Below are 25,742 nucleotides of genomic sequence, written 5' to 3'. Positions count from 1 at the left end.
ATTGCTGTCTTTGTTTGTTTGTTTGTTTGTTTAAGATGGTATCTCGCTCTCACCCAGGCTAGAGTGCAGTGGCATGGTCTCGCTACAACCTCTGACTTCCAGGTTCAGGCGATTCTCCTGCCTCAGCCCCCTGAGTAGCTGGGATTATGGGTGCCCAGTATCACATCCAGCTCATTTGTGTATTTTCAGTAGACACAGGGTCTCACCTTGTTGGCCAGGCTGGTCTTGAACTCTTGACCTCAGGCAATTCACCTGCTTCGGTTTCCCAAAGTGCTGGGATTATAGGCATGAGCCACCATGCCCTGCTGATTGCTGAGTTTAAGGATAGATACATTTTAAAAATTGGCCACTTTCCAAAAAAGACTATACATTTCCAGCAGCAGTGTGTGAAAGCACCTGATCCCCTACACCTTTACCCACATTGGATGTTATCAGTATTTAAATTCTCCTAATCTGATAAGGGAATGGTCATTTTATTGCATTATTTTTAATGATAGATAAAAGTTCAGCATCACCTTATGTTTTCTCTATTTTATTTATTCTCTATGTTTTTAAAATATCTTTGTGTTATTTTTGTTTTTTATTTTGTCTTTTTGATACTCCTTTTATTTTTAATTTAATTTTATTTTTGAGACAGTGTCTCACTCTTTTTGCCCAAGCTGGAGTACAATGGTATGATCTTGGCTCGTTGCAACCTCCGTCTCCTGGGTTCAAGTGATTCTCCTGCCTCAGCCTCCCAAGTACCTGGGATTACAGGTGCTCGCCACTAGTTTTTGTATTTTTAGTCAAGATGAGATTTCACCATGTTGGCCAGGCTGGTCTCAAACACCTGACCTCAAGTGACCTGCCCTTCTTGGCCTCCCAAAGTGCTGGGATTACAGGCGTGAGCCACCATGCCTGGCCTACTCCTTTTTAGAAGGCATTTATTGTGGATATTTGTGGAGGCCTATAGTTTGATATATATTGCAATTATTTTCTTAGTTATTTACTTTTTAGATTTATTTATAATATCTGTTTTTGTGATTTTATGTTGTAATTTTTTTGCAGTTAATTCTGTCATTTTTCTTGTTTTTAGTTTTGCATTTTGTATATGTATTTTACTTATAGAGGAAGGCCTCTTCTAGCCCAAGATTGTAAAATATTTATTCTTATATTTTTATAATTATAATTTTTTATGTTTAGACTTTTTCTAACTAGAATTTATTTTTAATGTGGCAGATGATAGGTATTTAATTTCACATCTAGTTGTATTTTCTGGGCAGCCTTCATGGACTAGTCCACCTTGTCAGACTGATTAAAAATGTCATCTTTTTAATTTAATCATATTGCCTTAAATGTGAAATTGCTCTTATGTTAATTTTTCATGCTTCAGGTAAACTCACAGTCACAAAAATTAATTTAAATTGTAATCTAATTTGTCAAATTGATATATTTTCGAAGGACATTATTTTAATTTTTTTAAGGGCCTAAACTTGGCAGAATTAAACAAAATAGTACAGGCTTTAAAAAAAATCTTACTATTTATCATTCATTATATCAGTTTTCCCATTGTATCTCTTAGCACCAGTGGAGAAAAATTATTTTCATTTAACCAAAATTGTCATACAACTGTATTTCTAGAATGGGTTGGGGTCATGAGAAAAGTGTTTATATGCAGGTATTAGAGCCAAATCCACAGTAAGAAGTTAGCTTATTCCTAGAAGTGAACTAGAAGAATAAGCATTTGTGTTCTGTATTCTACCAAACAGCTGAAAGATTTGAATGTGGTTGACTTTAGGGAGCACACCTTGATGAGGCAGGGATTGCTGTCTTTCGTTATAATCCTTTTAGCACTATTCAACATTTTAAACCTCATACTTTTTTTTTAAATAAATATTTTTAACTTTATGAAACCATATGTTCTGGCTGAGTGTGGTGGCTCACGCCTGTAATCCTAGCGCTTTGGGAGGCCGAGGCGGGTGGATCACCTGTACTCAGGAGTTTAATACCAGACTGGCCAACATGGTGAAACTCGTCTCTACCAAAAATACAAAAAGTTAGCCAGGAGTGATGGTGCATGCCTTGGTAAACCCAGCTGCTGGTGAGGCTGAGGCAGGAGAATCGCATGAACCCCGGTGGCAGAGGTTACGGTGAGCTGAGATCACGTCACGGTACTCCAGCCTGGGCGACAAATCGAGACTCCGTCTCAAAAAACAAACAAAAAAAAGAAACCATACGTTCTGACATCTAGTTTCACTCAGTCTTCATGAGGCTTAGAAAATATACTAGTTTGGTTCTTAACGAAGAATTCTATTTATTGGAATGTAGAAGTCAAAATAGGAAAAATTGCATCGTCTTCTTGATATAGCCAGGAGTAACCTGCCTCTCTTGATCCTTCATTTAAATAACCTTTTGATTTCCCCATACTCTGTTTTTTTCCATTCCCTTTTAGATCTTAGGGATTTCTAAGGTTTCTTAAGATAACAGGCCATTAACCTTGCTTCACACATTTCTGTAATCTATAGATTATATGTATTAACGGTTTGGATGTATTTTTTAATTAGGACAAAAGTAAGATAAAGAGAACTGGAATACTTTTAATTCATGATATATTTTGAATACTGACCAAACACAATCCCCTGTGTACTGCTTTAGAGGAATTGAGCATTTTGTTACTCATGTTGTGGATACTTTTCATGAAATAAATTTAAACATGACTTTTAATCAAAACTTTCTCTTGTTTTACAGACATTGTCCATTGGTGTTCTTGATATTTTTGGGTTTGAAGATTATGAAAATAACAGCTTTGAACAGTTCTGTATTAATTTTGCTAATGAACGTTTACAGCACTACTTTAATCAGCATATCTTTAAATTGGAACAAGTGAGTACCTAAATATGTATACACTTGTTCCCCCATCATGCATATCTTTCAGTCATACTCATAATAATTCACTTTATTTTTTCAGACATTTTATTGATTTACATAGTATTTCTATTAAATATTGAAACCTGCCTTTACAAACAAGAATAACAGATGTAAATTGGCTTGGGAAGAAATACCGTTGGCTCTTTGTATATGTAAACTCAACTGATGGGGTTAGAAATGTGTAAGATACAACAGAGTAGTCTGGTAGCTTCAATTGTTTATCATAATATCAGTTATAATATTTTATTAAAAGAATGGAAAGCACATAATAAGCATTTTAAATCTTGTCTTTCAATACAAATATTGTGGTCCACATATCATTGTAAGCAGATGACAAAGGTTTTATAGTCCCCGAAATAGTTTTGCTGGCTGGGCGCGGTGGCTCACAGCGATAATCCCAGCACTTTGGGAGGTCAAAGTGGGTGGATCTCTTGAGTCCAGGAGTTAGAGACCAGCCTGGGCAGCATGGCAAAACCCTGTTTCTACAAAAAATATAAAAATTACCCAGATGGGGTATTGCATGCCAATAGTCCCAGCTACTCAGGAGACTCAGGTTGGGGGATCACCTGAGCCTGGGAGATGTAGGTTGCAGTGAGCTGTGTTCGAGTCACTGCGTGCCAGACTGGGCAACAGAATGAGACTGTCTCAAAAAAAAAAAAATTGCTTATATATGCTTATTTGATTGCACCTTTGTTGTTTTTGCAGGGGTGTATGTTTTTTAGAAATGGGTCTTCTTGCTCTGTCACCCAAGCTGAAGTACAGCGGCTTGATCTTGGCTCACTCTGTCGACCTCTGGGGCTCAAACAGTCCCCCCACTTCAGCCACTCAAGAGCTGGGACCACAGGTGCACGTCGCCACACCCAGCTAATTTTTGTTTTTATTTTTTATAGAGACAAGGTGTCACTATGTTGCTCAGACTGGTCTCAAACTCTTAGGCTCAAGCGATCCTCCCCCCTTGACCTCCTAAAAATGCTGGGATTTCAGGCACAAGCTACCACGCCTGGCCTTGAATGAACCTTTGAATAAAAAGATGTGTGTGTTTGTTTTGTTTTGCTTTTATTGCTGGTGTTGATTGTTTTTTTCTTTTCTTTTTTTTTTCTTTCACACAGGAGTTTAGGAACAATGGTGTTGAGTTTTAATTGCTACCTTGGGCTTGGTCACTGTGTGTAATGCTAAGTACAGTCAGTCAGTCCTCCTTATCTTTGGGTTTTACATCCAAGCATTCAACCCATGGCTGATACAAAGCTACTGATACAAACCTGCAAATACAGAGGGCTGACTGTACTAAGCCACTTTATATTAGAAATTTGAGCATCTGTGGATTTGGTATCCACAGGGGGTCCTGGAGCCAATCCCTCGAGGATATGGAGGGCCAACTATATGCTTGTTTGATTGCTTTGGTCTCTTAGTTCTAGGATGGGATAGAGGAGCTTATTAACAGAATCTCAAGTCAATACAGAGTGTAGATACAAAGAAACTAGGTATGGAGAGACCAAGATGGGTAACTAGATATTTCTTATGAGAATCTCAAGATTGATTAAGTTAGTATAAAAAGAGTGTGCTTTCGGCTGGAAGCGGTGGCTCACACCTGTAATCCCAGCACTTTGGGAGGCCGAGGTGGATGGACGAGGTCAGCAGTTTGAGACCAGGCTGACCAGCATAGTGAAACCCCATCTCTACTAAAAATACAAAAATTAGCCGGGTGTGGTGGTAGGAGCCTGTAATCCCAGCTACTAAGGAGGCTGAGGCAGGAGAAACGCCTGAACTCGGGAGGCGGAGGTTGCAGTGAGCTGAGATCGTGCCACTGTACTCTAGCCTGGGCGACAGAGTGAGACTCCGTCTCAAAGAAAAGAGTGGGCTTTCAGTTTCCATGAGAATTATTGGGGTAAAGGGAGGGTCAAACAAAATGTGGACTTTTTCTCCAAACTGAGGTTGAAATCAGTAATAGGTTTACATTGTACCCCAGAATTTGTGTGTGAGGACATAGGCAGACACAGGTTTCATCAAACTGAACTCAAGGGAAATGGTTAAGAATAGAGAATGAACAGAAAGACTACAGCAGCTAGCAGGTCTACAGAAAAGGGGGAGAAAAGATCTTTACATCATCAAGTCTCCCATCATTGGATCTTGTTGCTCTCTGTCTTAACTTTTTAAAAAAGTGCCTCTATTTTGCTTAAAGGACATAATGGCTGGTTAACAATAACATGACAATATTAGTCCTGGCCAACTTGATGAATGCTTAAAGTTTTAAACATACAACCTTTTAGCTAGATGCTACACTAGAGCTTTGGAAAGATAATATTGTTATAATATTAGCTAACACTTATGAGTTATGTAGTGTTATTTATCAATCAGTACTATTTTTATTCTAGTTTTTCAGATGATGTCTAAAGCCAGTATTCAAACCTTAACACTCTAGCTGTATAATATTTTCTTTTAACCAAAAGCTAAGCTGGGATTGCCATCCATGTCTCTTGATTCAGTCCAAGACTCTTACTTAAATCATACTAAATTAATATTCTTTATCTCTTGCAGATAAATATATGTGTTAAAAGGGTGAGGGAATGCATTTTGTTGTCTGGGTTCTATATTTTACAGAGCAGAACATCAATTGCTCTGTGGATCATTAAACAGAACGTTGGTTAAGTTGCTTTTGAAAAAAGACAAATATTCTTTATTGTAAATTGAAATTATTCTTTTCTAGAAGTCTAGATTAGACAGCCAACCAGAAGAAATGCCTTGGCCATAAATGTATTATATAAAAATAAAAAACCTTAGAGTTTATGGAAAATGTGTTCAAAACTACTTGAAAGATGGGTGATTCTCATTTACTTGCTACCCTGAATATCAATGTTTTGGGCAATGTGGTGCAATTATGGATCAGAATCTTGTCAAGTGTCTTATTTATATGTACCTCATTGGTAACTGGTATGAAATGGGTACTCAGTGACTCAGTGATTACTTGTTAAGTTCAGTTGAGTATAAAATCAGTTAAGGTTAAAATATTTAAAAAGAAGATATAGTATCATGGGTACGTTTGTAGGAAAAATCTTCAATATGATGACTGTGGTTTGGTTCTAAATTTTGTCCAAAAGGAGTACATAGGCATGTAGGATGGGAAAGAGATGTAATAATTGCCATGCAGGATGTAAATGCTGAAATCAGATATAAGGTAAAGTAGTTACACAAAGGATGAGGTTGACTGGAACTACCTGAAAGCTGCAGAAATTTTCCAGGGTTGATTCTGGTATATAGCTTCAAATAGTGAGCTGGAGCTCACTAGATTGTCAATGGGAAAATATATTTTAGGCAAAGGTAACACACACATTGTACTTAAAACTGTGGACTTACATGTCGTGCAGAGAAGATTAGAATTTTTCAGACAATGAGAAGCTATTTGAAGTATATTTAGCAGAGGACTTGAATTGGACTGAAGAGCAGTGAACTGGAAAGAAGGAGAAAAATCTATGAACTAGTTGAGGTACTGTCATGTGTCACTTAATGATGAGGATGTGTTCTGAGAAATGCATCACTGGGTGATTTTGCTGTTGCATGAACATCATCCTGTATTTACACAAACCTAGGTGGTATAGCCTACTACACACCTAGGCTATATGATATAGCCTGTTGTTCCTAGGCCACAAACCTATACAGCGTACTACACTGAATATTGTAGGCAGTTGTAACACAGTGGTAAGTATTTGTGTATCTAAATGTATCTAAACATAGAAAAGATACAGTAGAAATACAATATAAAAGATAAAAAATGGTACAGTTACATAGGGTACCTACCATGATTAGAGCTTGCAGGAGTGGAAGTTACTCTGGGTGAGCTGTTGGGTGAGTGGTGATAAAGGCCTAAGACATTACTGTACACACACTAGTTAGACTTTATAAACACTGTACACTTAAGTTACACTGTTTATTTATTTTTTTCTTTTTGTAATAATAAATTAACCTGAGCCCACTGTAATGTTTTTACTTTATAAACTTTTTTTGACTTTTTGACTTTTGTAGTAGCAATTTAAAACACAAACACATTGTACAACTGTGCAAAAATGTTTTCTCTTTATATAATTATAAGCCCTTTATTAAATTTTTTTAAAACTTTAAAAACATTTTTGTTAAAAGCAAAGACACGTACATACATATTAGCATGTATACATACATATTACCATATTAGCATGTATACATACATATTACCATAGCATATTAGTATAGGCCTACACAGGGTCAGGATCAAGATGTCGGTAGATAATACGAATTTTTCATGAGATTAGGGATCACTGTTGTATATGCAGTTGGTCCTTGACTGAAATGTTTTTGTGTGGCACACGACTGTAAAATGGGTGAGTGATTCTGAACTGAATCAAGGTAGTGGTAGAGCCTATAATGTAGACTAAGAGACAGACCCAAAGAGGTTTCTGATATTTAAAAGTACAGCTATCCCTGCATATCCACAGGGGATTGGTTTAGGGACCCCCTGCTGAAGAGTACTAAAATCCACAGGTGCTCAGGTCCCTTATGTAAAATAGCACAGTATTTGCACATAATCTATACACATTCTCCAGTATACTTTAGATCATCTCCCAGTTTCTTATCCTTAATACATTGTAAATGTTATGTAAATAGTTGCTATACTGTTTCATTTCTAAGTTTATATTTTTTATTGTATTTTTTTTCTAAATATTTTTAATATGTGGTTCGTTGGATCTACAAATGTGGAATCTTTTGCAGATATGGAGGGCCAATTGTATGTTTTCTGTTATTTGTATTACTGCCCTCTTTTTTCTTTACTTGCTGAGAATTATTCTTCATTTTATTGATTCATGAGTAAATTGAACAACAGTTGTGTGCCAGACAATGCGCTAAGCATAGAAGATAGAAAATTTACAGTGCAGGGATCTTATTTGAGGAGCTCATAATCTAGCAAGTTTTTGTTTCATCCATTTTACTTCTGTTTTGTCAGACTAGAAACTTTTGATGAACCTTACCTTGGAGAACAACCAAAAAACCTCAACAACATATATTTGAAGGCATTGGAGTACCTTCAAATAAGTTTTACAGGGCCTAGACTATAAGAAAAAAATCCAGGGAAGTGAGCTCAGCATTTGGGTGCTGCCTTGTTCCTAGAGACATTTTGTTATTTTTGTAGTGTTTCTGATTCTAAAAGGGTCAGGCTTGAGAGTATGAGGAATTGAGCAGAGTTTTCTCCTGACACAAAAGTAAGGAAGAGGCCCTTGGTAATTCCTATAGGCTTTAGATTGAGATCCCCAAAGGGTTATATGTCAGACAAAAGTAAACCAGAAGTAAACCTGGCATCATATGGACTGAAGCCCAGTTTAAAATCATCTCAGTTCCCAATTAGGTTAAAATAATATAAAATTTGTGGTATTCTTAGCTACCTGCCAAGAGCAAATACAATCTCCACTAGAAGAAGACATCATCCAACTGCTAAAATTATCTTTATAATTTTTCATATACGAGATCTAACACACAGTCCAAAACAGAGAGAGAGAGAGAGAGAGACAGCGACAGAGACAGAAATTAGCAGGGCCTGGTGGCAGGTGCCTGCAATCTCAGCTACTCAGGAGGCTGAGGCGGGAGAATCGCTTGCACCTGGGAGGGGTTCAGGGCGGTTCCAGTGAGCCAAGATCATAATATTGCACTCCATCCTGGGTGACAGAGCGAGACTCCATCTCAAAAAAAAAAAAAAAGTAGAAAAATAAAAAGCAGAACTATTTAATGTTTAAATATAACTAAAATACATGACAGTAAGAGCATATAAGTTAGGAGTAAAGAGAATTTAAGATACTCTAAGATCTTTATATTAAATGCTAAGTTACAGAGATATTATTTCTGTTAGTGATAAGTTAAGGATACATGTTTTCTAGAATTGCCAAAAATAGTAAAAGAATATAAAACTTAAAAAAAATAGAGGATAAGTAAAGTAAAAATACTTAATCCAGAAGAAAGCAAGAAATACATAAAAGGAATGCCACAAAAGTCAAAGAACAAGTAGTAAGATGTTTGATTTAATCTCACAAATATTGGTGATTACATTAAATATAATTGATTAATTGCCCCAACTAGAAGCTAAAGATTGTCAGACCGGATACAATACAAAACTAAACTAAATTGATTGTTGCTTATGAGAGACATTTTAAATATAAGTATATAGAAAGATTAAAAGTATGAGCAAAGATTTAGCAAACCTTAAGAAAAAAAGCAGTTGTAGCTATATTAATATCATATTTAAAGCATTACTAGAGATAAAAAGGAATATTTAATAATGCTACCCTTTAGCATTATTCACTTCCTTGGGAAGTAGTATACAGTCCAAAATTTAAAAGTACCTGATAGCATAACCTCAAAATATATAAAGCAATAATGAATAAAACTCAAAGAAGAAAAATATATTTGCCATCATAGTGGAATGTTTTAACATACCATGCTGACTTGTTGATAGAATAAGTGTTGAAAAAGTTGTTAAGGATACAGAAGATTTAAAATATCTAGAAGATGAAATTAGTGCCTCTGTGGGCATCCATCACTGACTGTCCTTCAGAGCGGAATGTCAGTTTCCTGCCCTGAGGCCTGAAACCTAATCAATTAAGGATATAGAAGATTTAAACATCAAATATATAACTGATATGCATAGAACACTGCATCAACAGCTGCAGAATGCACTTTTTTTTTTCAAGTTTGCATGGAATATTTACAAAATTTGTTTATATCCTGAACCATAAAACGAAAGTCAGATTTCCAAAGATTGAAATGACACAGATTTTAATACATAATAAAATTATACCTGAAATCAATAGTTAAAAAATAACTGAAAAATACCTATGTGATTAAAAATTAAGAAATATTCTAAATAGCCTAGAAGTTGAACAATTAGAAAATACACTGTACTTAATGACATGTTACATGCTACAACTGTGGGAAATGCCTAAAGCTATACTTAGAGGAACATTTCATAGCTCTTAGATTTTTATTTAAAATCAGTGATCCCTGTCAATTGGGAAGATCAGCAAACTAAACCAGAGGAAAGTAGATAAAATGAAATAATACAAATAAAAGAGGAAATTAATAAAAGTGTGAAAACAAATATACCATGGGAGAGGATCAACCAAACCAAAAGTAATACTTTGAAAGGGCTAATAATATTGATGAACCCCTCAAGGAATTCATCTGAGAGAGAGAGAGAGAGAGAGAGAGAGAGAGAGACAGACAGACAGAGGGATATAAATAACCAAAATCCCAATGATAGAGGGTATTACTCTGGATCCTACATATATTAAAAAAATAGTCGGACACATTGAATAACTTTATGTCAATAGACTTACCAAATGATATGAACAAAAGAACTTTTCAAAACTGACAGAAGAAATAGAAAATCTGTTTCTATAACTGTTAATGAAATTGATTTTGTAATTTAAAACCTTTCTCTGAAGAACATTGCAAGCCAAGGTGGCTCCACTGGTGAATTCTACCAACATGAAAAGAAGAAATAGTATCAGTCTGACATAAACTGTTAGGTGGAATGGAAAGAAAACAATTCTCAATACATTTTAGGGGGCCAGGATAACAATGATACACACATCTGTTAAGGACATTAGAAGTGGAAATTATAGGTCAATTTCACTCATAAACACAGATACAAAAATTCTAAACAAATATTAACAAAATCCATCAATATGTACAAAAGGATAATACATTGTAACCAAAGGGAGATTTTTTTTTCAACATGTGCTTTACATTTAACTGAAACAAGCAATTTAATCATCTGTTAATAAGGAGAAAACACAGTTATCTCTAGAGATACATAAAAAGCAGTTGATAAAACTGCATAGCTATTCCTTTGTTTCTTTTAAAGTAGGAGTAGAAAATAATTTTCTGATAAGGGACATCTACAAAATACGTACAACTAATATCTTATTGAATGAAAAAGACTGAGTGCTTTTCCTCTGAGACTAAGAACAAGGCAATAATGTTTTATGAGAGTTTTGCTTGTTTGTTTGTTTTTAAGACAAGAGTCTCGCTCTGCAGCCCAGGGTGGAGTGCAGTGGTGCGATCATAGCTCACTGCAGACTTAATCTCCCAGGCTCAAGAGATCATCTTGCCTCAGCCTCCCAAGTAGCTGGGACTACAGGTGCATACCACCATGCTCAGCTAATTTTTTTCTTTATTTTTGTAGAGTCAGGGTCTCAATATTGTCCCGGTTAGTCTCAAACTCATGGCCTCAAGTGATCCTCCCAACTAGGCCTCCCAAAGCATTGGGATTACAGGTGTGAGACACTGTGCCCAGCCAAGTTTTTATCATGAACACAAGCACGTCATACAAGGGGAAATCCAAATGGGCAGTAAATATAGGGAAATGTTTTTTCTTTGTTATTTATTCATCAGGGAAATCAAAACTAAAATCACAATGAGATACCAGTAGGCATTCACCAAAATGACTAAAATGAAAAAGACAAGACAATACGAGTATTGGAGAGAGATGTCTATAGGGACATACACTGGGGTGGGTATGTAAATTGCCGCAACCACTTCAGAATGCTGTTTGGTAGTATCTGCTGTGGTTAAACATGTAGTTTATAGTCCTGTGTTTTCACTGAAAAAGTAGGTATAAATGTACACCAAAAATTTTGTGCAGAAATGGTTGTAAGACATTATTTTTAATGACCAGATATTAGAATTAAGAGCAGTGTCTATCAGTAGTAGAGTGGGACTTGACTTGTGCCTCCCAGTGTTGTGGGAGGATTGCTTGAAATTGCTTGAGGCCAGGAGTTCAAGACCAGCCTGGGCAACAAAGAGAGATCCTGTCTCTTAAAAAAAAAAAAAGAAAGAAAAAAGTAGAATGGGTGAACAAGTTATTGTATGCAGATACAATGGAATACTCTACAGCAGTGATTCTCAAAGTTTATTCCTTCTCTCTCCTCAATAGTAGCTTCAGCATCACCTGGAACCTTTTTAGAAACGAAAATTCTAAGTACTCTATACCTACTTATGCAGAAATTCTGGGGATGGAGTCCCAATACTCTGTGTTTTAACAAGCCCTTCATGTGATTCCGTTGTACATTAAAGTTTCGGAACTAATGCTTTGTAGCAGAGTTTGGCACACTTTTTCTATAAGGGCCAGATCTTTTAAGGTTTTTTGGGCCATATGTCTCAACTCAGCTGTTACATTGAGAAGGTAGCCATAGACAATATGTAGCTGAGTGATTGTGTTGTTTTCAATGCACTTAAAATGAATGAACTTTAGGTATATCCAACAAAATGGATGTGTCTCTGAAACATTAGTTGAGTGAAAAAAGAAAAGAGAGAGACAAAATGAATATGTGTTATGTGATTCCATTTAGATACTATTTATAAATAGGGGAATCTTATTAATTGTATTAGAAGCTAACTTTAGGTAGGAGGGTTTGGATAGTCCTTGGGAAGAGATGATGAGGAGGACTTTTGGACTTCTAGTAATGCCTATAAAAATCATTATGCTCATACTATCTAGTGTGTATATTTTTCATGCTGCAAAAAATTGGGGGGAAATCCCTTTCTTACTACCATTTGAGAGTGACCTTTATATGACAATTTCTTACATGTGAAATTGTTAATTAAAATAAAAGAATTAAGTATTTACCTTTCCTAGTTAGAGTAACTATAGTTTATGTTAGGGTTCATTCTTCGTTACTGGATAATAATGAATACAGAAAGAATGATGAAATTTCAAAATCAAAAAGAGCAACAAAAAAGAAGTTCAAAATCACTATTTGCAGATTGGTAGTTGACTTGTGCAAGTACTGTAAGTGAATGCTAAAAAATTAGGTACATGGGATATTTTAGTTGATGCCCAAATATCACTACAGTGCAGAAACGTATCTTCTTTACATTCTCAGGTGCATTTTTCCTGAAAAAACCCATCTAAAAAGTAAAAGTATCACAGGGATGAATAAAAGAATATATCTAAGTACAGGAAAGAATAAGAAAAAATGGAGTGCTTTGTAAGATGATTTTAAGTAGTTACTCAAGACCTGAACCTCAAGTTTTTTAACCCTAGAATTCAAAACCTTTTCTTAAAAAAAAAAAAATGTCCTAAGGATTTTATTTTGCCAAAGTTAAGTGTGTATGAATTCCATATAATTACTGGAGGGTGATGGGGTCCCACTTTTCCCAGAAATTGTTTCATTAAATTCATTGTTGATAATCTAGGAAATATAGTCCTTTTTGATGACTTAAAGTCATGTGGGAGATACTAGCCTTCTTTCTTCATTGTATGTTTTTACTTAGTGGAGTCATCAGATAGTAAGACTAAAACAAATCTAGCCCTACATTTTGATTAGAATGAACTCAGAACTAGGATTCTAACAAATTTTGTGGCGTGTCCTTTTAAGAGAAAACAAATACATTGTATTAAGATTTATACAACTGAAATTATACATTCTTTCATTGTGTGGATTGGTGATTTTTAAAAAGCTTAGAATTTTAAGCAGGGTAAAAGCTTTTCAGTATATATTATATACCTGTTTTCTGCAAGATGAATAAATTGTTATTTTGTTTTTTGGTTTTTCTAGGAGGAATATAGAACTGAAGGTATCAGCTGGCACAACATAGATTACATTGATAATACCTGCTGTATAAATCTTATTAGCAAAAAACCAACAGGACTGCTTCATCTTTTGGATGAAGAAAGCAAGTGAGTGTGACTCTTTTCAATTTTGTTATTGGCTGTTTTGGCTTTTTATGTCCTTTTAAGTTTAAACTTTTTTCTTACATTACCAAATAAAGAGCCAATTTTGTGTGTGTGTGTGTGTGTGTGTGTGTGTGTGTGTGTGTGTACAATTTTTTTTATATCTGTGTGTTTCTAGGTAATTAGGATGGACTTCATTACTTGAATTCATTTTTTTCTTAATTTCTTCTATATTTGTTCTATACACATTGATGTCAGACTTGTTGAATTTGTTTTTTTGGTTACATGTTTCTTTCTTTGTAAATTGAGCTTCACGTATGAGATGTGTTTGCAGTTTTCATCTTCAGCGGAAAAGAATATCGTGATAGGCTGAACCTGGTGGCTTATGTCTGTAAACTCCTGACTTTGGGATGCCAAGGCGGGAGGATCACTTGAGGACAGAAGTTTGAGACCAGCCTGGCCAACATGGTGAAATCCCGTCTGTGCTGAAAATACAAAATTAGCTGGGCATGGTAGTGCAGGCCTATAATCCCAGCTACTCAGGAGTCTGAGGCATGAGAATCGCTTGAACCCAGGAGATAGAAGTTGCAGTGAGCCAAGATGGTGCCACTGCACTATAGTCCAGCCTGGGCAACAGAGCAAGACTTTGTCTCCGAAAAAACAGAAAAAAGAATATTATGGTAAATTAGTAATGTCTACCATGATCGTGCAGTGTAAGTGGCAACATCTGCCAGTTATTTACTATTCCTTGTCAGCACTGTTCAATGTAACTGAGTTAAATATATGCTTCAGAAATAATGCTTTATGTAGCATTCTTCAGAGTATTCTCAACAATCTATAAAATGTAGTTGATTATCCTAAGAGATGGCAAATCTAGATTTGGAGAAACTGAGATGAGGAGGTTGTGAAGTTTTTATGACTTTTTAGTAAAAAATTTAGAAATTGAATTTGTTTACCTGATTTCTAGTTTAATTTGATACTCATTATAACAGGATAGAAAGTATTGAAAATTTACTATTAGAGGTAAGATGATTGTGTAAGGTGGTAGAATAAAAAGCTAACAGAAAGAAGACTGCTAACAGTTTAGTGTCACTCTGACCTACTCTATCACTAGTCAACTTCCATTAATCTAAAGAAATTAAAATGTTGTTAACACAAGTAAAAAGTACCTTAATTTTCTGTCCAGAGTTTTGTAAAAGTTTCTTGCATTACTCTGTGTGCCCCAACATAATTATTATCTCTCATAAAATTGTAAGGTTTGTAATTCACTGTTTGTATACCTTACCTCTGGTATATGTTTATTTGGGAAGGCTTTATAGGTGATTTTGATATTCAGTGTTGAGAACCATTGTGGTTGATAATGCAATGATAAGCACTTTTTTTTGTTTGGGGAATTTTATAGTAACAAAAAAAACATTTAAGAAACAATCGAAGAGAAAAGATTATATAGGTAGGAAATGGGGGACCTGAGATTCAAACCTGTCAAGTATTTCTGACTAATAAACTTGTGCTTTGAAGTATTACATTGCTTCCCTGTAATATTTAGGTGTTAGAGTCAGAAGTCCAGGATTTGTATCCCATTTCTATTAACTACTGTTACAGAAAAACTCTCAAACCATGTTTTTCCTCTACTCTCACACCACAGTAATAAACACAGAAGACTTCTGTGACCAAATGTGTGGGGTTTTTTCCCCCACTAACAAGCAGTAGACACCAGCTGGGTATCCTCTATTCACATTTGACACTATCTACCTGGAGGTAGCATCAGATCCCACAGATCGAGGGCTCAGTCCCCAAAACTGCACCCCACCCCGCCTTCAGATACCAGCCAATAACCCATGCTTCCAGAACTTCTGACCAACCAGCTTCTCCTTGAGTTCATTTAATTTGCCCGAGCAGCTTGCAAAACTCAGGGAAAACGAAACAGTGAGGAGATGCATAGGACGAGGGAAGGAGCACAGAGCCTCCATGTCCTCCCTGGGTGTACCACCCTCTAGGAACTCCCACATGTTCAGCTATTCAGAAGCTTTCCGAATGCTGTTTTTTGGGGTTTTTATGGAGGCTTCATTACATAGGCATTATTGACAACTGTGTAGAAATGTGATTGGAAAAAAAGTATGATCTCATACTAATAGACTGAGTGGGAAACCCAGTGAGGCCTGTTTGTCTAGATTCTTCTTGGCCTCTCTGTGCAGCATTCTTTTCTTTAGAGTATGGGGCGGGACCCTTTCTGGAATGAGGATCTTTTGCTGCACAATCAGATTCGAGACCTTCCTTGGGCAGGTAAAAGGAAGACAGGAGACGGTTAGAGAGAAAGATTCTGTTTCCTGCAGCTTGCTCTTGTGACCTGCTCCTGAGACCTAAAGCACCCCAACATTATAACAAAAGAGTACACCAAGGGCTATGGTAGTTAATAAGCCAGGAACCATGGATGAAAACCTACACACACACACACACACACACACACACACACACACACACACACACACGATAAAATCATGTCACAGGCCACGCCCTGGCTTTCAAACATGGATCCTTTACATCATCAAAAGAATATACAACTCAAACATACTGCTGCATTACTAGACTCCCATTCAGTCGTTAGTAATTAGTCCAGTTCATTATCATATTGTATGAATATGTGTCCCAGGGAGAGACCACTCAAGTTTGCAGACTTCCTTTCAATCTTGTCAGATTCTAGAAGCAGGAGCGGTCTCCGCAAACATACAACTTTTACCTTTCGAACATCTCTTATAACTGAGCTAAAAGACAATGTCATCTCTTGCTCTGAGCTTCTTTAAATGTGTTAATGTAATGTTAGATTTCCCTCAATGTATAACCCATTTATTTATATCTTTACCCTCAGCTACTATTCCTCCTCTCCATTAGTTCCCAAACTTTTCCTCCTTTGGAAGGCACATTAAGAATTGCCACTGTGCTGGTGGTTAGATTGCAAACAGCAATTCTGGTCTAGCAAGTACCTCCTCCTCAGTACCACTCCCCTTTAGATAGGGTAAATTACATGGATGCAGAACTAGTGAGCTGTTTTTATGGCCAGGAAAAATAGTTGCTTTCACTCTTAGCCCCAATTTTGCTAGATAGAGTGAAAGTACAACCCATCGCCATCATGCCCTTAGGAATTTTGACTTAAGGTTTAAAAATGTAGTTACAGTTTCTTGCTTAGAAATCATCCCTGCTTCCAGCGCTTGCAGTTGCAGCCCTGGTCCTAGGACCACTGCATCTGGTAGGGGAGAGAAAAAAAGTTTTTTCTTTTTGAGGTCATCTGGGGAAGAAAAAAATTATAGTTGTTATTCTGGTGTACTCCTCCCTTGGCAAGAATTGGATAGTTATACCAGCATCCTCCCCAACCCCTGTTTCCCAGATGAACCAGGAAAATAAGAAAAATCTAAGGGGATGCTCCTTAAGTCCCACTAATGTTGAGTGTGAGCACACACTCATGAAAGTGTGCAAGCCAGCCCTTCATTCTTTTATCTTCCCCTGTTTTAGACAACCAGTGTTTTAATTGCCCATTCTACTTCTTCATCAAACTGTTACTCTGAGGAGGATTTTTTTTCCCTTTGTTGGACATCGTAGGCTATACAATGTGTTTGTCATTCTGAAAAGATGATGGTTATCCAAATCCATGCAATATTTTCTGTTTTTTGTTTGTTTGTTTTTTGTTTTTTAAATGGCACTTTGAGCATTTGCATCTTCCACTGGGTAAGGAAAGCTCACTTCAGAGTCAATGACTATTCGTGTCAAGACCCATTTGTAGTCCCCCAGGGTTACCAGCATCGGTCTCACTTACCATCTACATTCAGGGTCTTCCCACCAGGGAAACTGCCACATAGCCATTGGAAGTCTCAGACTCTCTTGCTGACAAACAGAACAGTTCTTACTGGCATTTTGTGCTTGAGAGAAGGTGCAAGAGGACTGTCTAGATTTAGCCCTTCTCAGCACTGCTGTAGTACCCCCATATCTGCTCATTTAATGGACCTATGTAGAAGGGACCCCCTTAACTATAGCATTTACTGTAACCCCATAAATAGATAACAGACACATTCATTGGGCGAATATCCTTATCATCATAAAGCTAGTCTTACGTAGCTTGCGTATGAAGCATATCAGCTGCTTCATCTGGGTGGTTCTGCTTGGCATTTCTCGGGAGAGTTGGGCAATCCTCCTTCCTAGAGTAAAAAGATCATACAGTGGCTTTTATCCAGTCCACTATGCTGGCTGTTCCCTTGGGAATAACCTCCTTTGTGTCTCAATCATGTATAGATGTCTGAGATTGCTTTAGTAGTGAGCTGTGTGTCCTACATCAACCCAAACGTGTTTTCCACTGTAGCATTTAAAACCAAAGCTACTTCTCCTAATGTAGTTACTCTCATAATCCATTTTAGTAAAGATTCTTTAGGAAGCTAATGATATCAATCTACAAAATGGAACTATTCCTTCACACTATGCCCTCCAGTTTCTGTAGTTACTTCGTTTTGCCCTTCTTCCACATTGACTGCCTTCTTGGTAACCACATGTCTCAGAGGTACTTTGTTGTCCCTGCACAATTCTGTCCTTGGAGGGTGTCTTTGAGGCTAGCAGCCTGAGCTCAAACAGACTAAGATCTGAGCTTGATCCAGCTTCAAGGACCAACACAGTACTTCCTTTAAATTTCATTTTAGCTATTATAAATAACAATAATTAAGGGATCATTTATTTATAATAGCTAGTTTTATGGCTCTTTATTTATAACAGCCAGTTCATTTTTTCTTATTAGTTTGCATCTCCTTATGCAGCCAGTGAACCAGTTCCCCAGGAGTTGGAACCATCTCTAAATTCCACTGATTACTTTTACCTTTAATAACTGAGCATAGCAACTATGGCTTCATACCTTGGGTGACCGTGTGGCCACACCAGAACAAAGGTTTCTCATCTTCTACCCTTTTATCCTTTTTCTTCCCAAACCACATGTTTCAGTGAGCCAGGGCCTTTTTAGCAAATCTCACTTCTCTGACACCAGTTATTTGGGAAAAACATTAAAACCATGTTTTCCTCTGCTCGCACACCATAACAGTCAACATGAAGACATCTGTGACCAAATGTGTGTGGGGTTTTCCCCACCAGCAAGCAGTGAACACCAAATGGGTATCCTCTAATTCAGATTTGATACTATCTACCTGGAGCTAGCATCAAATCCCACAGATCGAGGACTCAGTCCCCAAAAGTGCACCGCACCCCACCTTCAGACACCAGTGAATAGTCTACTCTTCCAGAACTTCTGACCAACCAGCTTCTCCTTGAGTTCAATTAATTTGCTGGAGTGGCTTGCAGAATTCAGGGAAACACTTACTTAGATTTACCCCAGTGTATTATAAAGGATATTGCAAAGGATACAATGAAAAGATGTGTAGGGCAAGGTATGGGGGAAGGAGTAGAGAGTCTCCATGTCCTTCTTGGGTACTCTACCTTCGAGGAACACCCATATGTTCAGCTATCTGGAAGCTCTCCAAGTGCTGTCCTTTTGGGTTTTTATGGAGGCTTCATTACATAGGCATTATTGACAATGGTGTAGAAATGTGACTGGACAAAAGAACATGATCTTATACTGATAGACTGAGTGGGAAACCCAGCAAGGCCTGTCTGTCCAGATTCTTCTTGGCTTCTTGTGCAGCATATTTTCCTTCAGAATATGGAGAGGGACCCTTTCTGGAATGAGGGTCTTTTAATCTGCAGTCATATTTGAGGCCTCCCTTGGGCAGGTAAAAGGGGAACAGAAGAAGGTTAGAGAGAGAGATTCTGTTTCCTGAGGCCTGCTCCTGAGGCCTAATGCACCCCAACATTATAACAGAAGACTCCATCAAGGGCTGTGGGAGTTATGAGCCAGGAGCCATGGATGAAAACATATATGTATATAATTGTAGTATCACAACTGTATATATCAAAACTACCCTTGGCAGATCTCATAATATCCTTAGTCCTCAGTTTTCTTACATGCAAAAGGCAAATGACAGTGATAAATGTTGATGTTCTGTCCTATATATCTTAAGGTGTTTGTAAACAGCAACTGAGGTAGTAGAATTACTTTCCTTTTTTTTTTTTTTTTTTTTTTTTTTTTTTTTTTTTTTTTGAGACAGGGTCTTGCTCTGTAGCTCAGGCTGGAATGCCGTGGTGCGGTTATGGCTCACTGAAGCCTTGAATTTTTGGGCTTGAGTGATCTTCTCGCCTCAGCCTCCTGAGTAGCTGGGACTACAGGCACATACCACCACATCTGGCTAATTTTAAAATGTTTTTTTAGATACAAGGACTCAACTTTGTTGCCCAGGCTGGTCTCAAACTCCTGGACTCAAGCTGTCCTCCCACCTTAGCCTCCCAAAGTGCTGGGATTACATATGAGAATCACTGTGCCTGTCCTGTCATTCTTTAAACAAAATTTCATTGAATGCACATCTTATTATACAAAGACTATAATTTCCTGACCAGTTGCTACTTCACATAGATTTTAACCCAATAATGAGAATGTCACTTCTTTTTTTTTTTTGAGACAGAGTCTTGCTCTGTCGTGCAGGCTGGAGTGCAGTGGTGCAATCTCGGTTCACTGCAAGCTCCGCTTCCCGGGTTCACGCCATTCTCCTGCCTCAGCCTCCCAAGCAGCTGGGACAGGTGCCCACCCCCACGCCCGGCTAATTTTTTTGTATTTTTTTAGTAGAGATGCGGTTTCACTGTGTTAGCCAGGATGGTCTCTGTCTCCTGACCTTGTGATCCACCCGCCTCGGCCTCCCAAAGTGCTGGAGATTACAGGCATAAGCCGCCAAGCCTGGCCGAGAATGTCACTTCTTTGCTGTGACCTGAAAGCTACTGGGGTTGAGCCATGTGGCCATAAATTTCAGGGAGATAAATTCTGGCTCAATAAAATGAAGAACTTTATAATTATTAGAGCTGATTGGCAGCTGCTTTAACAATTAATATAATTTCCTATTATTATAATTACTTTGCATCATCTGTCAGCATATTGTTGTAGGTAGGATACTAGACTGAATAACCTTTTTATGAGTCAGTCCTATAGTTATTACCTGTCCTGGTAAAGAATCTCTGTGCTTTAACATTCCAGAAGATGCAAAGGCATGAAATATTTTTTCTCTGCCATTTACCTGTAAAAAAAACTAGATTGAAAATAAGTTAGTCACATGTGGGAAGAACTATTTTGGGACTTACCTTGAGTATTTTTTCTCTAAAAATATTTTTTATAGGGAATATATAATGTCAAATATATCCTTAACTGTGTTCTTCATGCAATGTGTTTGTAGTGCTCTAGGTGTATGGGTTTAGAATCAGAGGTCTTGGTTTAGCCTTTCTCTCCTACTTAATGGCTGTATGATATGGGGCAGGTTACTTAAGCGAGATTCTGTAGGATGTAGGGTGGCACTGAGGAAGGAGGAATATTGTGTCAGATTTACATATGAATAGGATGTTAGGAATATTATCAATCTTCCCATAGTATTGAAAGTGTCATCTTCTATCAGCAGCAGTGGACCACTTTGATTCTTGTTAGAAATGTAGAATCTTAAGCTTTCATTCCAGATCTGTTGAATCAGTCTACATTTTAACAGTGAGTGAAGTTAGGATTAGAGCATTCATTTAGGGCAGCATTTTGTGAATCTTGTCTGCTTATAAGAATTACCTTGGGACTTTGTAAATACCACTGATGCTAGGTCATCCACCTAATCAAGTCAGAATTGCAGTAGGTGGGGTCCAGGCATTGGTAGTTTTCAAATCTCTGGAAGTTCTCCTGTCACTACCCTGCCAGACAGTCGTTGGGGAACACTAGGTTAAGAGCTTTGATATGAGCAATAACGAATGATTTTCTTTTGTTCCTTTTTTTTTTTTTTTTTGCCTGGTAATGGGTATCCATAAATGTCTGTTGAATACAGGAACTTTCCATTGTTTTTAGTTTCAAGTAAAGACTGTTTTCTTGTCTATCTTCCTTCCTTTGAAAATTTCTATTATCCATTTAAGAGTAAGAGAAAATACATCGTAAGCTTTTCAATTACTCAGATGATTAGAAGGCAAATAAACCTTGACCTAGAGATGATGAAGTGAGCATCCTGCCTTAAGAGAGGCACACTGCTGTGAAGTAGTGAGACATAGGTTTGCAGAGGTTGAGTTGGCCTATGCTTAGGAGCTTGGAGTCAAGTCTTTTTGCTTTGGTGATCTATGCATTTCGGAGCAGAAAGGAAACATGATTAAAGCAATATTATAGGAAAATTTATTTTGATAATATGCTTTGGTGACTTGAAAGAAGATTAGTGAGACTGTTAATAGGAGCTGTGCTGTTGTCTCTGTTTGAAATAGTAAGTTATATTCCATTGTAAAATGGCTTTAAAGTTTTGGAGTGAGCTAGATGGTGGAGATGTTTTGAGGAAGAGATATTATTTGAATACAAAAGCAGGCCAAGGTGACCAGGAAAATATCAGTGTTGGCAACATAAAGTCAATAATGTTTGTTTAATCCCTAGAGGATGCCTGCTGTTGCTAGATGTTTTTACTAGTTTTATTTAATTCTACTGGCACTGTGATAACTGTTATCTCATTTTGTGGGTTATAAGACCCCTTCTCAAAGAAGGTTGCCTAGTTTGCCCCAGGTCACTGATAGAATGAGTAATCTAAACTATGATTATCTGATGCCAAAGGCCATTCTCTGTATGGTTTGCAATGCATACTGTGTAATTAACTATGTTTGTTGTAATTTTGAAATGATTTTTGCACGTTAGATTTGTATTAAGCAACTTTACAACATCGTGTCACATTATTTTTCATATTTCAGCTACCATTAAATGAAGCTATTTTCTGAAACTTTCTTTCTCCTTTTTTGTCAATGATATTTTCTCTATTTGAAACTCTTCCCAGCCTTTAACATCACAATCTTAACACCTCCTATGTCCTGTGTGAACCTTTTCATTATTTACACCATTAATAATTTTTTCCTCTTTTGAACTTTTGTATTTCCATATTTCCTATTATACAATTAAATAATAGATATTTTTTGTGTGATCCCTGGATATTAAGTGCTCAATTGATCAATACAGTCAATGAGTACAAATAATAATTGGTATAGTAAAAAAACGACTACTTATTTATGCATGAAGGAATAGGAAGTCAAATAATTTTTATGGACTTTTAGGACCTATAAGAATCGAGATATTATTCTCTTATTTGGAAGTTGTTGGCCCCGAAGAGTATATGATTTGGATTTTATTTTCCTTTGGGTTTTACAGTAGTTCAGAACAATGCAATCTAAGCTAAATATGTGATGAGTTAGTTTCTTGGTACTGCTACTTGCAAAGTATGAGTATAGGCAAATCATAATTTTTTATCCCTCATCTGTAAAATAGTAATACCAATATTTATTATTACTTTTTAGCTTGTTATGAGAATCAGATTAGATAATATAGGTGAAAACTTTTGTAAACTGCTTTATGTGTAAGATGACAATGTAATTGTAATGTACTTTGAAAAGGACTGTACTAATTACCGTATCTTTCTCATCTTTCTGTAGTGTTATTTTTTCTTTTTTCTTTTTTTAAATTCAGCTTTCCACAGGCTACAAATCAAACATTGCTAGACAAGTTTAAGCATCAACATGAAGATAACTCTTACATCGAATTTCCAGCCGTGATGGAGCCTGCTTTCATTATAAAACATTATGCTGGAAAAGTAAAATATGGGGTAAAGGTCAGTAAATTTCTCACTGAATATGCTTACAGGGCAGAGATGAGTTCTTAACTATGAGACTGTCCCTAGCACATTGCCCTCTTTGTAGTTTGTGGAGGCTTTTGATCAGTAATAACTGGAGATACTTTATAAGGATACTACTGAAACTTAGATTCTGCTTTTCGGCACATTACTGTCTTAGGTAAGGTAATATTTCTGTTGGTTTCTGCCTGAAGATAAACCTGATGTTGTCAGTCGATCCCGATAAACTTTTTAGATCTGAAAGAATAGATTGTATCTCTATGTCTCAAGCTCACTGGTTTATCCACATAACTTGTTGAATTTTTCCCTTCTCTGCACTCATAAGGTCTTCATGTCTCTATTCACCTTTAGGGATTTGTGAGTTTGTACTTTTCATGAATATATTGAAACCTTTAACTTTTGTGGAGTGGAATCTTCATAATTTTGTCTATTTCTTGTGTAATTTGTGAGTCTGTGATTCATCAACTACTTGATGTTTAAGCCTGCTATTTAAGGCATTTAATTTCCCAGGTAAGGCAGCTGATGATATGGAGAATAGTGGAATTAAATGTTTTCTCCTGGGTCTTGAGTTGAGTGTCTTAAGATCATTTATTCATCCATTTATTGATTTATTTAAGAAGTATTTGTTGAACACAGAACATGTGTCAGACTCTGTGCTTGGTGTTTGAAATGGATCTAATGATAAACTAGACAGATGTATTCCTGATTCTCTATACAGATATTCATACATATGTGCATACATACATATTGTGTGTGCATATATATGTATATCTATTTATATGACATAGATAAATGGGCTATGTGTTATAAATAAGTGAATGGGTCCTATGAGAGAAAGTAGTAGTGGATTTTGAATTTGTGAATTCATGAACACCTCTCTAAGAAACTTAAATTTTGAGAGATGACCTGAAATAAATGTTATCTTGATGAGGAGTTCGGATGATGAATATTATAGGCCATGAGATAGGAAAGAGTTTGATTTGGTGAAATAATTGAAAACAGGTAAGTGCTATTGGATTATGATGAACTAAGGAGAGTAACATGAAATGAACTTAGAGGATAGACGGGGTTATTGTTCAGGGCTTGTAAGCCAAGTTGAGTTTGGCTTTTATAAAAATTAGTGGCACTGTGATATTATTTTAAGCAGAGGATATGACTTATGTTTTTAAAAGATTGCATTGATTACCTTGAGGAGAAGGGATAGCAGAGGGTACGAGTGGAATCTGGGAGATGAGTTAAGTCGCTTTTTTTTTAATTGAAGTGAAATGTTGAGGTAAACTGAAGCACTGGAGTGGCAGTAGAGGTTGTGGGGGATCCAGGTGATTATGAGATATATTTCTGGGGGTAAACCATCCACGAACTTTATTGATGGACTCGCAATGAGTAAGTGACCTCTGGCTAGAGCTGATGGGTACTTTGCAGGTACCATTTCCAAAGATAGAAGATACTGGGAGGAATGGATTTTAGAAGAGAAATTAAGACTATAGCTTAAAAAGTAAAACAAAAGAAAAGCTTGACCTATAGAAAAACTTGAGGATATTGTGCATAAAGTGCACAAATAAAGTGTTTAAATTTCTTTCATACCCCTTTCCAATCAACTCCCCTCAGAGATTACCACTACCGTAATTTTTATCATTCTTAATTTTATTTTTAATTAAATTTCAGATAAATAGAATCATACACACACACACACACACACACACGCCTGGGATATTCATCCACATTATCAGATAGGTTGAAAGTAAAAAGATGGAGAAAGGATAAAAGCTGGTGTATATTATTTCAGGACAGGCCGGGCATGGTGGCTCACACCTGTAATCCCAGCACTTTGGGAGGCCGAAGTGGGTGGATCATTTGAGGTCAGAAGTCTGAGACTAGCCTGGCCAACGTGGTGAAACCGCATCTCTACTAAAAATACAAAAATTAGCCAGACGTGGTGCATGCCTGTAATCCCAGCTGCTGAGGAGGCTGAGGTAGGAGAAGTGCTTGAACCTGGGAGGAGGAGGTTGCATTGAGCCAAGATAGTTGCCACTGCACTCCAGCCTGGGAAAGAGAGTGAGACTTGTCTCAAAAAAAAAAAAAGAAAAAAAAAGAAATCGTAGGACAAAATAGACTTTAAGACCAGAAATATTACTAGAGATACAACGGGACATATTATAATGATAAAAGGGGTCAGTTCAACAGGAAGACATAATCACTAAATGTTTTTTGTTTTTTGTTTTTTTTTGAGATGGAGTCTCATTTCGCTCTTTCGCCAGGCTGAAGTGAAGTGGTGTGATCTCGGCTCACTGCAACCTCCGCCCTCCAGGTTCAAGCGATTCTTCACCTCCTGAGTAGCTGGGATTAGAAGTGCACTCCACCACTCCCAGCTGATTTTTGTATTTTTAGTAGAGGCAAGG

General features: G+C 36.9%; 1 protein-coding gene across 1 annotated transcript in view; it reads left to right on the top strand.

Annotated features, from left to right (window-relative positions):
* Positions 1 to 25,742, top strand: part of MYO9A (myosin IXA) — a 253,788-nt gene that overhangs the window by 69,855 nt on the left and 158,191 nt on the right. The window contains exons 11-13 of the mRNA XM_011978611.1: positions 2,728 to 2,862; positions 13,482 to 13,603; positions 23,181 to 23,322. Coding sequence (XP_011834001.1) covers positions 2,728 to 2,862; positions 13,482 to 13,603; positions 23,181 to 23,322 — 399 coding nt within the window. The remainder of the gene's footprint in view (positions 1 to 2,727; positions 2,863 to 13,481; positions 13,604 to 23,180; positions 23,323 to 25,742) is intronic.

The sequence above is a fragment of the Mandrillus leucophaeus genome, unplaced genomic scaffold (genome assembly GCF_000951045.1).
Source record: "Mandrillus leucophaeus isolate KB7577 unplaced genomic scaffold, Mleu.le_1.0 Scaffold197, whole genome shotgun sequence".
NCBI lineage: Eukaryota > Metazoa > Chordata > Mammalia > Primates > Cercopithecidae > Mandrillus > Mandrillus leucophaeus.
Note: the sequence above shows the minus strand (reverse complement) of the source record. Positions and strands in the feature narration are given on the sequence as shown.